The 14,675-nt window shown below is 31.9% G+C and overlaps 3 protein-coding genes across 4 annotated transcripts in view; 2 read left to right on the plus strand and 1 right to left on the minus strand.

Moving 5' to 3' along the window:
* LOC125819642 (UDP-glucuronic acid decarboxylase 6-like) overlaps positions 1-14,675 on the plus strand; it is a 131,488-nt gene that overhangs the window by 83,954 nt on the left and 32,859 nt on the right. The gene's annotated exons all lie outside the window — the stretch shown is intronic.
* Positions 1,586-2,975, minus strand: LOC125819648 (uncharacterized). Its single transcript, XM_049499111.1, has 2 exons — positions 2,724-2,975; positions 1,586-2,580 (listed from the first exon to the last, which is right to left on the minus strand). The coding sequence occupies exon 2, from the start codon at positions 2,511-2,513 to the stop codon at positions 1,611-1,613; it is 903 nt and encodes a 300-aa protein (XP_049355068.1). The 5' UTR covers positions 2,514-2,580; positions 2,724-2,975; the 3' UTR covers positions 1,586-1,610.
* LOC125819654 (ubiquitin-conjugating enzyme E2 7-like) lies at positions 7,565-12,407 on the plus strand. The gene is made up of 6 exons (XM_049499118.1): positions 7,565-7,733; positions 7,911-8,013; positions 9,288-9,385; positions 9,496-9,596; positions 11,395-11,472; positions 12,020-12,407. Exons 1-6 carry the CDS (start codon positions 7,679-7,681, stop codon positions 12,095-12,097), a joined length of 513 nt encoding a protein of 170 aa, XP_049355075.1. The 5' UTR covers positions 7,565-7,678; the 3' UTR covers positions 12,098-12,407.

Raw genomic sequence — 14,675 nt, forward strand, 5'->3', positions numbered from 1 at the left:
ATAAAAAGGATTTAAAGGGACATATTTGTCATTTACCTATTTTATCTCGGGATAACTTATCCCGGGATTACTATACCACCCAATATGAGGGATAACTTATCCCGACACTAATTCATAATCCCAGGATAAGTTATCCCAAACTTTCCAACCAAACACTAAATTAAGTGCCACTAAATATTTATCCCAGGACTATTTGTACCTATCCTTCACACCAAACGACCCTTCAGTATAATTTTACAAATAAATCTGAATAGGATAAAATATACACAGACTTTACTCATATCTTAGGATGTATAGAGTGTTTCCAATAGACTCTCAACTCAAGAAAAAGCAGTCGGAACTAACAATGTGGATTTCATATTATGGTAACAACTCGATTCGGGGAAGGATCCGATCACATTGGATTTCATATACAGAACTTTATCTTGCATTTCTATCATAGTCTGTTTTCGCGACTCGAATTCGTGGTCTAAACTATTATATTTTATATTTATTTTTTCTTAGGTAGTGTTGTCATTATCTCCTTGAATGATTACAGGTGTATTTTTACAGAAATTGAATAGAAACAAACCAACCTCCACCCCCCCCCCCACCCTCCACCAAATAACCACTTGCATAGTGGAATCTGGACATTATTTGCAGTGTGGCAGACTGCAAAGAATGTTGTTCCCCCTTCGAAAATTTCAGAAAACATTGCATTGTGACTTGGCTTTTATCATTAACTTTACCTTCAACTTCATTCAAGTATGATAACAGAACTTTACTCTTTATAATGTTAAAAGTATAAAATAAAAAATAAAAAATGGTCAACTTTTAAGTATCACTCGTTATGCTAACACTTTGTTATTCTCTAAAAATATCGAAAGGTCAACTTTTGAGTATCAGATTATGACTTATCACTTGTTATGCTAACACTTTGTTACTCTCTAAAAATGACTAAAAGTTCAATTTTCGAGTATCAGGTTATGGTTGATCACTCGTTATGTTAGCATAACGAATGATCTATAATAACCATATACTCAAAAATTGACCTTTTAGTCATTTTTGAGTATTTGGTTATGATAGATCATTCGTTATGCTAACATTTTGTTACACTCTAAAAATGATCAAAAGGTCAACTTTCGAATATCAGGTAATGATTCATCATTTGTTATGCTAATACTTTGTTACGCTCTAAAAATGTATCAGGTAATGATCGTTATACTAACACTTTGTTGCACTCTAAAACAGATTGAAAGGTCAACTTTCGAGTATCAGGTTATGATTCATCATTCGTTATGCTAATGCTTCGTTACTCCTTAAAAATGACTAAAAGGTCAACTTTCAAGTATGGTTATGATTCACCATTCGTTTTGCTAACACTTTGCAACTCTCTAAATATCATGTCATACAAACAAAAAAAATTAAGAAATTCCACTAATATTGCACTATGACTAGGCTTTTAAGTCATTAACTTCACCTCCAAAATCACCAAGATGATGCAAGCAAAATAAAGCTCTAAAACTCATACACTAATAAAACAAAGAAAATGAGTCATTCTTTTTAGTACAATCAAGGGTTGGTGGGGGTTGGGGGTTGGGGGTTGGGAGGGGGGGGGGATGAAACAAAATTTACTCTTGTTGGTTCAGCTGTTGGATTGGAGGTGAAGAAGCTAAAGGTAGTACTTGTGAAGAGCTTGATGAGTGTTGTACATGATGCTGATCATGTTGTACCTCTCTGTTCTTAGGGAAAATGAGTGTAATGAATGGTCCACTATTCTCCTCATGATCTTTACACATCTTTGAACTTGATGAAACTTCAAGATTTTGATCAAATCTTCTACAAAACTTGTTTTCTGCATCCCTCAAGAATTGAAATGTTGGAGGAGGTGAAGAATTAGACCTTATAAACTTGTTGAACTCAGCATCACTTGCTGATTCAAGAAAAGGGTTGAAATTGAAACCATTTTTTGACATAACAATAGGACTTAAAGGTGGAGTAAAACAAGAAGGTGAAGCAAGTGGTGTTAAAAAAGGAGTTTCAACATTTAGACACATATCACTCAAACTTCTAGTTCTTGATCCTTTTCTACTCTTGGATTTTCCATCTTCAGACTCCAAATCCTCTTTAGTTTCCTCTTTGATAGTAAACAAAAATCTTGGTGGTCCACAAAGTCCCATAAACTCATTATCCATTGAATCATCTCCAAAGGGTTTGAACCAAAAATCACTACTTGAATCCACATTTGACCCAAGTTGAAGTTGTGTTGGTTCATGGACTAACTGTGTATCAGATGAACAAATTTCTTGGGATTTTAAAGCATTGGGGGGAGTCAAAGAAGTTGTTGAAGGTTTACCACAAAACATATAACAAAACTCTCTTGCTTTGCTACTATTGCTATAACCATCTTCAAGATTTGTTTTAAGAATCCTATTTTTCCACCATAACAAGTAGTAGAGCTCAGCAATAAGAGCTAACAAAAGACAACCAAATACCACACTTAAAGCAAGTCCCACTGAGCTTAAAGATTTCATCTTTACATCTATTTGAACCAAAATCAAGAAACTTAAAAAGACACAAAATAAAAATCCAATCTTTCACCTCAAAGATTTCATCTTTTTACATCTATTTGAACCAAAATCAAGAAACTTAAAAAGACACAAAATAAAAATCCAATCTTTACATCTATTTGAACAAAAAATCAAGAAACTAAAATGACACACAATAAAAATCCAATCTTTCACCTCAAAGATTTCATTTTTACATCTATTTGAACCAAAATCAAGAAACTAAAGACACAAAATAAAAATCCAATCTTTCACCTCAAGATCTTTGCTTTGAATCAAGAACTGGTTTAGAGAGAAAAAACAGATGGAGACAGCTAGTTTTCTTTAGTGAAACTATAGTGAAAGCAAGAAAACAAATTCAAACCAACAATTAAAGAAAATGACTAAAAAGTAAGAAAAGATTTTGCCTTTTTGCTGATCATCAACTTATTGAATGATGATGTACATGTTATAGAGAAAAACAACAAAGGTTTATTACTAAAACACCCATGGAATCTAAGTTAGCAGATGTGGACACTCATTAACTTAGTTTTTTTAATTAGAGAACTAATAAAGGTCATTTAGGGTGTTTATTTAATTAGTTTTTATTTTAAGGTAAATCTTAACTAAAAAATCAACTAGAGGGGTTACTCAAATGGTAAGCACTCTCCATTTGAGTGATCTTTGGACTAGTTTGCACGCATCTAAATTGTTCTACAAAATATATATACTACCTCATATATCTGAATAGACATCAAATAACTCTTATCTCCAAAACTTAGGTAAATTAAAAAGATTACCTAATATTTCTCATCTCTATTATAATTTTGAACTCCAATCTCCCATAACTATCACTTACTTCATTAATCTATTATCTCACATTCATTTAATTCAAATGAGTAATAGAGTGAGGATTGGAGAGAGGGTAGGAAAAAAGGTAGGTAAAAACCATTGTCTAGTTTCTCTTTTTTTTGGTACAATTTGAGAAAATTTTGTCTAATTTATACTTTATAATAGTAAGGTCACATCTCTCTAGAGATGTTCACATGGGCTCACTTAGAAAAGTGCCCTATCTTTCATCAATAGTCTCTCTTTTTTCCCCTTTCCTTTTGCCACTTTGTTTACCCCTCCCTTTCCTTATCCCTCTTTCTTTGATTTCTTTTGTTTTTAATTCGCGCGATATTCGTTTTGAGACTCAATTAATTTAAATTTATATTGAAAAGTCTTACTTTAAAGGTAAAATGCTTTCTGTCAATGACGATTTCATTCTCAACTCAAAATCGAAACTTTTAATAAGAATGGAGAAGTACTTATACTCGTGCCACACTTTTAGTTGGGGGTAGCTATTCTAGTTCATTTGCATAGTGTTTGGTTAAGTTATAGGTAAGAATGCTAGGGTTTTTGACAAATGTTCAACTTGTATAGCAAATATAACATATACTATACTTGAAAATTTAAAAATGGGGTAGAGAAGGATGATAATAGTAAAGTGGGGAACAATGTTTTCTTTATTGGGCTCTATCTAAAAGGGAATTTACAAGAATATACATATCTTGTATATGTGAGGATAGTTTTATCATTAAAAAAAAAAAAAAAAATTAACGACGAACAAAATTTGTCACCAACCTATAATACTGTTGCAAGTTAATTAGCTATGAAATGTTATCCATCTCTAACTTTAACTCAAACATAGCTCCCTTCTTCTTCTTCTTTTCGTGGGACATGCCTTGAAAATATATCGTTATTAATTCTATACTGTCATTGAAATAACTTAATATCACGAATTATCTGTTTCTTTGAAAGAATAATTAACCTAAATAGTTGCTCGATCGATCACCTAATTGCTTAGACTAAAAAAAAATAACAAATATATAATATAGGTGTGATATATATTTAGTCAAGAATCTATGTATATCGATTAGGAAAAATAAATGGTCAATTATTTGGGTAAAAACCCTATTTCTAAATCTACTAGACCTAACATAAGCTACTTTGGTAGGGGTCTTTTACTTAAGTGTTGCACCATTTATAACACTCATTAAAATGGGACATATAATCCAGCTGTTTTTCATTCCTATTTATACCTTATTTTGTTCGATATTTATATTCAGACTCGATTAAATTTAAATTCATATATTGTAAGGTTCATTTTTCAAGATAACGCTTTCAACAACATAAATAATTATTTTTGAAAAATTCAAATTCGAGACTTTTAATCTAAAATATAGAGATCTCAATCATCTTACCACGACTCATTTCGATACTCATTTCACGTGCACTAACCTTTCAACTTTCAACCTCCACAGTACGTTTTAATTTATACTTTAATTGGCCTTTGTTTTAATTTCAATTTGGTTAGCCTAAAATGTTCATACTTTTTATTATGACATAGATTAATTAATATCATGTTTATGCCGATGTAATAATTCAAGAAAAGTTTTCGACTGCCATCTTGTTGTCTATTTATTCTTAGAACCTATTGATTTGATTTTATATAAACGGGATCAAGCATGTTGTCCTTAGAATAAAAATCAATGTATAAACTTTTAACTAGAAAAAATCCATTAAGATATCTATTCGGAAGTTTTCGCAACTCAATCATAATAGATGAAATCATCAAAAAATTGACATTTTCAAATTTTGTCTCTAACTCACTTGACGAGTAAAATTCACAAACAATCACTTTATAGCCATCGTTGTAGAATTTTGAATTACACAAAAGAAAAAATATGCCAATTACTATTTTTTTTTAAAATATAATCGAAAAGTGGCTAGTGACCGCTATTTCCGAGTATAAATAGACTTGGATGGGGCTTTAGTTTGGGCCCTCTTATATAATTTTTGTAAGACATCCTCTTAATCAAGGGTCATTTACACTTTTGTCCTTGTTTATATTGGTCTTTAATTTATACCCTCGTTATAAGATTTTATTTCGTATTATAATATCTTATAAGTTATAATCAAACATGACTTCAGTTTTTAAAGAACGCATGTCTCACTAAGCTAGCTTATTTGAAGAGTAAAAATTAAAGATTAATCTATTTGAAAGACAAGCCGTGCGATTTTTTCGAGAAGTGTGTAAGTGAAGGAATCCAATGATTTTGACAAAAAAAAAGGATAAGAAGAAGTTTGTGGGGAACAAAGTGGGCCTTTAATAAAGTTAGTCTTATCAATAATCAGGCCCGCATATGTCAATTTCATCAAAATGGGCCTTTAATTTTGTCTTATCATTGATATGGGCCTCATATGCAATGGGCTTATCACCAGGGCCAGGAATCTTGATGGGCCCAGAGCTTTATGTGTGCATATTTGCACTAATAGTGCACAAATAGCCAATTTGAGGATTCTTATTTAAAGCATAATCAAAATTCATGAATTTTCGGAAGTCTATTCGTTTTAGAATCAATTATGTTTTGTCAAAATTAAATTTCAGACAAAATAATTGAAGTTTTTGTATAAATTTTACTCAAATATCTGAAGCTGGTTATAACACTCTTTTTTTTTCGACTTCAACTCTTGATCGAACCCTTCTCAAATCAACACAAAAGGCCCCCAAGTAGTTAGCTTCACTCAACAAGTTTGACTGGATACAAAAAAAATTAAAAACGAAGAAAAAAGAGAGGACCTAGCTCAACTTTTTTAAAAAAAAAAATGTTTTTTCTTTAAATTAAGGAAACTCAAAAGAAGAGAAGTGGAATCATTTATGTAACAATATACTAAAAGAATATAGACACTTTAATTTTGGGTCACATATGGTCCAAGTTTAATATAGTATGGTCCTTTGCATCTTAGTCTATTTCTGGATATGATTCACTTTCCTTAGGTTAGGTATACCACAAGAAAGAGAATTTCTTTATTTTTAATCAGCGATTTTGAATTTGAGTCTTTAAAAATGAGAAAAATCTTTTTTGGAGCTTCGCCCTTCATAATAGACCATGCAATATGCAAATTCAAATTATTGAATCACAATATAATATTAAATATTGAATGAAAAATCGAAAAGGAAAAATATATACAAGAAAGTGTTGATTACAATATTAGAATATGTTTATTAGCGATAAACATAAATTTCATTGAAGGCGTTCAATTTAATACATAAAGTAATTTTTGATGTATATATACCATATATTTTTGTATATGTTTCATATAATTTTTCGATGGAGAATATGTTCAATTAATCACCCTTCATTTTATGTGGTTACGTTACTTACGAGTGTATTTATTGCACCAAAACATACAAGTTAAAAAAAAAAGCTTCATTTTATAACTTTAAAGAGTGGTATGTATAAATTAGCGAGTGATCAAAAGTTTTCTTGACACATATATTGCTCGTATAATGTTAAATTTTATAGATAATATATTAAATTATCGATCGTCTATTACTTATAAAATTTCAAAGTATGTTATTAATATTTCTTACAAGTTTTAAAATTTATTTAAAATGAATTCTTAAATCATAATCTAAAAGGTTTTAAAGTTGCGAGAGAAACAAATAAAATAATCATATGCTAAACAAATAAGAGACAAATTAGAGAAATTTCACTGATGAATTGAGACGAACTTGAATATGATATCATGATACAAAAACAAATATATTAAGTCTAATTCAACTCTGAGAATTATGTGGATCACTTAAAATCATATCAAAAGATTAATTTTATATCTCCACTTAACGTGAAACTTCAACAATAAATAGAAACAACAAATTTCAAATTTAATTAAGTAGATTAAATATAGTAAAAATTCTCAATGAAAATATGTAAAGTTAAAATCTTGAATCCATTTTCCTATCGAGGTGGCAACCTCTTGATTATACCATCAAGATGTGGTAGATGAGATTACTAGATGTCTTGAGTTCAAGTTCAAGATAGGAACTTTTTTTTTAATAGAAAACACTTTCATCATATGAGCCCTACACTACACAAATTTAAATTAGTCAACTCTAATACGAAATTACCAATATTGGACCTCGAGTGAAAATAAAATAAAATGTAGGACCACTCTAATGTTCTACATTATTATGTTTTCAATCTGTTAATAACAATTGAAAAAAAAAAAACTCCTCAAATCCAATCTCATCCACAAAATTTGCCTTTGCACTGCTCTCCATAATCTCAATCTTCAATCTCCTCTAACTCACTATAAAGTTGTTGATGGCTTCAGCTTCTCCTTCTCAAGCTAGTCTTCTACTTCAGAAACAGCTCAAAGGTATTGAGTTTTTTGCCACTCTTTTTGTTACTCAACTCAAAGGGTGTTTTAGATTTTTGTTGTTTCCTTTAATTTGAATGTAAAGATCCTTGCTTTTTCATATATTTGTACTCATAATTCATTATATGGACTGTTTGCTTAATTGGGTGTTTGTAATTCTTATTGTTTCATTTTCAGATCTCTGTAAAAAACCAGTTGATGGATTTTCAGCTGGTTTGGTTGATGAAAGCAACTTATTCGAATGGAGTGTCACCATTATTGGACCCCCGGAAACTTTATAGTGAGTCTTTACTTGTATTAGTTTAAAGATCTTTTTTTTCTTTTGATTTGTATGTTAAAGTTCTTTGGGTTTTTTCAATTTGTTTGGTTGTTGATGGTTTTTGTCTTTGATTTAATGTATGCTCGATTGAATAGGTTTGTGTTTTCTTATACGTTTATGAAAATTTTGGGTCTTGAATTGTTTTCTGATTCAGTGGATGCTGTAATTCTAATAAAAACACCATGGTGTAAGGTCTGATAAGTTTTGTGAGTTATAGTAGGGCTTAATGTACAGGAGAAGTTGTAATTTTGCTCCTAGGGTATATCGTTTTTATGTTTCTCGGTTCTGGAGCTTTGAATTATTAAGGAGCTTTGGATTAGATACAGTTTTTTTAATTAATATCAGATACAGTTTTTATGTGTTAATATTTAGAAACTTATTCAGTATGGTGATGAAATGAAATGAGCTAAAATGAAGAAGTGGGGATTCATAAAGCCAACCCCGACTTATTTGGGATTGAGGCGTAGTTGTTTTTGTAATGTTTAGGACCTTGCGTCCAACTTTTCCCAAGGGTGAACTCTCTATCGATCATTAGAAACTTATTTAGTGTGATGACAAAATGAAATGAGCTTAAATGAAGAAGTGGGTATTCATATAGCCAACCCTGACTTGTTTGATTGAGGCGTAGTTGTTGTAATGTTTAGAACCTTGCGTCCAACTTTTCCCTATGGTGAACTCTCTATCAACTGTGTTCCTCTTCACCTGAAAGTTTTCTGTGAAATAAAAATCAATAAATCTAGGTGCCACTAACTTTGCACATTACCCTGTCTCTGGTTTTTAATCATATTCATCGACTTTTTCCCCGTCCAAAGATTCCGATAACCTTTTATTACTCTTTCATCTGCGTTTGATGCAACTCTTATTGTTCGCCTCACCCATTCTTGCTATTTGCTAAGAAGCATCGTACACAGGTAGGTAGATATAGAATACTTAGGGGCACGAGACTCTCTTCAAGGAACTCGGCATAATAGCTGTCTAATTTCAGGAGAAGGGGTGTCTCCTCAGAAAGGGGGTTGGAGTGACCAGGCCCAACTGTTTAAACAGAAACTCATGCTCATTCTTGGTTGACTTTGCAGCTTAGCAATCGTTATGCATATTTCCCTTTAGGTAGTTTTTGTTGTTTAAGTTGATGACTTTAGTTAAGAGTAGATATTTCGTCATTTCCAATGTTTACTTATGCATTAGGTTGGGTTGGAAAAAAAAATCCTAACTTTGTGTAATTGTTGCAACTGCAGTGAGGGGGGTTTCTTTAATGCTATCATGAGCTTTCCTCAAAATTATCCCAACAGTCCGCCTACGGTTAAATTTACCTCAGAGGTTTGGCATCCTAATGGTACGTAAGCTACACATATATTTCGGAGAATTAGTGAAGTGATTGATCTTCAGTACCATCATCGTCTCATTATTTTTGGCTCTATCGCGAAATTCTGGTTCGATATACAGTTTACTCTGATGGAAAGGTCTGCATCTCAATTCTTCACCCTCCTGGTGATGATCCAAATGGTTACGAGCTTGCTAGTGAGCGTTGGTCTCCCGTCCATACGGTATGGAAACCTGTTATTATTTCAATTACCAAAGAAAATAATCTTGAGCTATGTTGCTTTGACTCTCCAAAATATTGTCGCAACCTGCACCCGTATCGGATTCTTTCAAAAAACACTACTTTTGGGAGGATCCGACATTCACCTAGCGGTACTTTTGAAGAGTCCGGGCAACATAGATCTTGAGGACCGAGGATCTCAATTTCTGCGATATTATTTTGTACTATATGGCTGGTCTTCTCTTCTATGAGACTGCATTTAATTTTCAACTATCTCGAAACTTCTGGTACTTCTCCAATTCAGAATCTCATGGAATTTTGGATCACCTCGTCTTTAAGTCCATATTTTGAAGTAACAGCATTTTCATTGTCTTCTTTCTATGTATGTACATGAAATAAATGTTTCCGCCTTCTTTTCCTTTTTATTAGTAAAATAGATGTTCCCACTTCCTTTGGTAAAAATGGTTATGGTGCTGGATCTCGTAAACTTATCTCGTGGTTCAGCTCACTTTACGAGAGTGAAGATCTATGGTAATATTAGTGTAGATCTATAGTAGCAATTCCAAAAGTGACTGGTGTCCAACAACTAGAAAATATCCACTTACTAGTACAAGTTGGACAACTTTTTTTGAAATTGAAAACAACAATGTATTGGTTTAAACTTGACTTTAACTATCTCAACATCTGTGTCAAAATTGGAATATAGGTCAATAAATTAATCACTAGTTACATCATAGGAGTGATTCCTCCTATTTTCATATAACGTTTGGTAATATTGTAACTGGAAGACCACTGCCATACCGACCTGTTTTCTTTCCTCTTATTTGTAAAATATCTTCTGTGAAACCATACGTGATTCAATCCGAGGATAATTCTAAAGAGACACTTTTTGCCAGGTTTGACTATATCTGACCTATCCAAACAGTTCATGAATTGTGCTATTTGATGTGATTCAGTTAGCACACCTTTTTATTTCTAACTCATCCACAAAGGTTTTATAGTTGGCTAGACAACTTGGTCTATTTCTTTTAACAAACTAGACATAAGAATCAGATTAATTCTGTAAAATAATTTGTTGTTTTCACTTTTTTCGTAGCTCATAACTCTTTTTAACCTATTATTTGAGCCTAAAGGCTGCATTGCTTTGTTTCATTCGTCACTTCGCCACATAACTCGCTTGTGAACTAAACATGCTTTTTTGTGTTACATCGGGGAGTGGAGGTAGATGGGAAGGGAATCCTACACACACCTCAATTGTGGAAGGCGGGGAAGTTCACCGAGTGAGCTAACCTTCAACCCCTTATGTTTTTGAATGGTTGTCACTGAGGGGCTAATAGGCACATTTTGAACATACATTAGGTGTCTAATTGGAAACAATCTCATTTGAGGTGTCTAAATGAATATACGGGGAAACTTTAGGCGACTTCCATGTATTTGGCCTTTTCCTGTTGTGGTGGGAATTTAGAATCTTGTTTCTTTCAGAAATTCCTTCTTTGATGCTGGATACCTTTAACATCTCTCTATATGGGTATATGATGATCCCCTCTTTTAAATGGGTGTGTCTTGATGTGGCAAATTACATTTGATAGTGTCGCATGGATCAAATAGGAAAGCGATGCAATTCACGAGCTTTTGATAACTATTACCTTGTTTGCTTCTCTTCCCTACACTTCCGTGTTCGATGGTGTTTCTCTTATGATTGTTGCTCCTGGTTGTTCGGTGTTCATTTGTTGTATGTTATTTTTCCTTCAAACACACAACTTCTCTATAATAAAAAATTTGACTGGCTATATGATATGCAGGTGGAGAGCATAATGTTGAGCATCATATCAATGCTTTCAAGTCCTAATGATGAGTCTCCAGCTAATGTCGAAGCAGCTGTAAGTAATCCAATTTATGAACTTCTTTTTTCCCACTTGTTCCCTCTGAACTGCGCTGCGTTGCGTCCTCCTGGTGTGGGTATAATTTCCGAGATTCACCTTACCATATGGGGTCCAAAGGCCAAAATGAGTGATTTTAGCCCTTAGAAAAATAAATTTGATTCTTGAACCCCTTTTAACATCATGTCACATCGAGGTACTGAAGGGAAAAAACAACAAAATTCAATCCAATTTATCATAATTGATTGGTTAACTGTACTCTGAAACCATCTCTTCGGGGATTGTGAAAGATGTTCTACTTGAAATATTCTTGTTATTGCTTCGACTCATATTCCCCCGAAAGTGGATTATGCTCTAATACCTCCAAATAAATTAAATACCTGCATTAGGATACAAATGAACTTACAATGTTTCCCTTTTCAACTCTAAGGATGGATAGATCTTGTGCCACGAATTTACACAAGAATCTGTCCGATGCCAAATCCTAATTCTGCTGTTTTCACCTTCTAACGCCTTCTTTTATACGTCTCTTTCTGGCATATTGCAGAAGGAATGGAGAGACAACAGAGATGAATTCAAGAAAAAGGTTAGTCGTTGTGTAAGACGGTCCCAAGAAATGACGTAAAACTAACTTCTTTCGTCATCAGCTGTCGATTGATACAAATGTAGAATTGCTTGTCAAGGTCATACCTCTCTGTAGTCTGTATTATTATGCCTTTTCGTTCCGCGAATTCGGTCATTGTTTTGCATTTTTTGTTATAACATAAGTTTTGAGGTTCATTATTTCATAGCTCTAAAGATGTTTACTGCTGGTCTCACATTGTCTGTATTTTCCTTTGTAGTCTACTAGATGTTAATGTACATCTCAGAAATGAGCTAAATGAATCTTTCTTATACTTCGATTATCATATTAATTTGTTGTAGTTATTGTTTCACTTCCGTTTATTCTTTTTTTTGGGACTTTTTTCCGTCGAGCTGAGGGTCTACTGGAAATAACCTCTCTACTCAGACCTTACCCTTCCTTGACTTCATTTTGTGGGATTATACTTAGGTACGTCGTTGAAAATTTGGCTCATTGTTAAAGGTTTCACCAGAAATTAGCGATTTGTTTTCGTGGTGTGTAATAAACACTAGCAGAAATTGCCTATTTTCGTGATGTGAAATATTTTTCGTGTCAGCTATATAAAGAGGACGTATATTGTTCGGACTCTTCAAAAATAGCATTATAGTGCAATTTGGGATCATTTGTACTTTTGATGTTCTTTAATTTATGCCCCATATAACTAACCATTTTCTTGTGAGGCATAAGTTTATATTTTTGTATTATAATATTCCACAAGTTATGCTTAGGTTGTCAGGCATCATTTCAATTTTTAAAGAACGTATGTCCCACTAGACATAACTTCGATTGCTAAAAAGCAAAAAATAAAGATCAATCAATTTGAAAAGCAAAACGTGCCCCCACCGACGTCAATTTCATCAAATGGGCCTTTAATGTTGTCTTATCATTGATATGGGCCACATAGGTAATGGGCTTGTTACCATTTTTAAAGGCTCATAGCTTTATGTGTGTATATTTGCACTATATGTCATTTTCCAGGGGAAAGTGCATAAATAGCCAATTTGAGGATTCTGATTTAAAGCATAACCAAAATTTATGAATTTTTAAAGTCTATAGAATTAACTTCAAAGATATAGGTAAATCAAATTTTAAACAAAATAATCGAAGTTTTTGTATAAATTTTACTTAAATATCTGAAGTTGGTCACAGCGATCCTCATTTATGCAACAATATACTAAAAGAATATACACTTTAATTTTGGGTCACATATAATAGAGAGTAATATGGTTCTTTGCATCTTAGTATATTTTTTAATATGATTCACCTTACTTTTTTTAGGTATACAAAAAAAGAATAACATCGGTTGTGATGAGATGATCGAAATTTCTTTTTTTTAATCAAAGGTTTTAAATTTGAGCTTCTAAAAATGAAAAAAAAAAAACCTTTAGAGCCTCATCGTCAATAATGGATTATGTAGTACACGAATTCAAATTTAATTGAACCACAATATGATATCAGACATCGAATGAAAAATTAGAAAGAAAAAAAGGTATACAAGAAAGAACTTATTGCAATATCGGAATATATTTGTTAGTGACAAAACCATAAATTTTATTAGAGATGGTCCATTTAGTATATCGTAAATTAATTTTTGACGTATATATAGTTATATACCATACATTTTCTTATATGTTTCATATAATTTTTCGATAGATAATGTGTTTAACTAGCCATGATATGTTACTGACAAATGAATTATTGCACCAGAATATATAAGTTAAATTTTAAAATATCTTCATTTTATAATTTTTAAAGAGTGGAATAAAGGCAATGTTCTAACATAAAGGTGCATATTTACATGACACATGAAGATAGCAAGAATTTGGTTCTTTGGACCATCCTATTTTACGGCTATTGTACGTGACGATGAATTCAAAATTTACTTTTAAGATTTTACTGCTGAACTCGTTATATTTGTAATTATCGTGAGTTTATGACTTATCATGTTCTTTTTAACTTTTGGTAAAATCTCACATGTATATATATCTATATATGATCTATATCAAATATCGAATTAAGTTGAACCGTTAACTATATGCTCCATCCGCCTCTAGTCATGCACGTTTCAATACCGGCAATGTTAAAATAAAAATATGAATTTTAATAAATATCTTTATTAAGAAAACCATCTAAAAGATTTTAAACATTTTGATTGGAGTTTTTCTCTATTTTTTAATAAATAATGCGTTTGAATTGAAATTTGAAACTAATTGAAATGATGTAAAGGGGTTTTTATTAGTTATTTTGTTTTTTGTTTTTTAGCTTTTGAACTATCGAGACTTATCTTAATATAGTAACTTAAACACATTAAAAAATGTTGATTATGGTGGTCCTAAATACCAATTAAAGATATACACATTATCTCTAATCCTTTTTAACGTGACGTGTACATCAATTTTCATATTTTGATTATTCTATTGAATAATTGTTATAAATATCTTTAGCATTATCACTTAAAAATATAGAAGACGATTCAAAAAGCTAAGACCCACTTAGATGAAGATAGGCCATAAAATAGTTAAGAGGCAGCTTGTTTCAAGTTCACTCGACTACGATGAATTAAAATATTTTTATTGGTGCT

The sequence above is a fragment of the Solanum verrucosum genome, unplaced genomic scaffold (assembly GCF_900185275.1).
Source record: "Solanum verrucosum unplaced genomic scaffold, falcon-dt-bn FXZP01000255.1, whole genome shotgun sequence".
Classification (NCBI taxonomy): domain Eukaryota; kingdom Viridiplantae; phylum Streptophyta; class Magnoliopsida; order Solanales; family Solanaceae; genus Solanum; species Solanum verrucosum.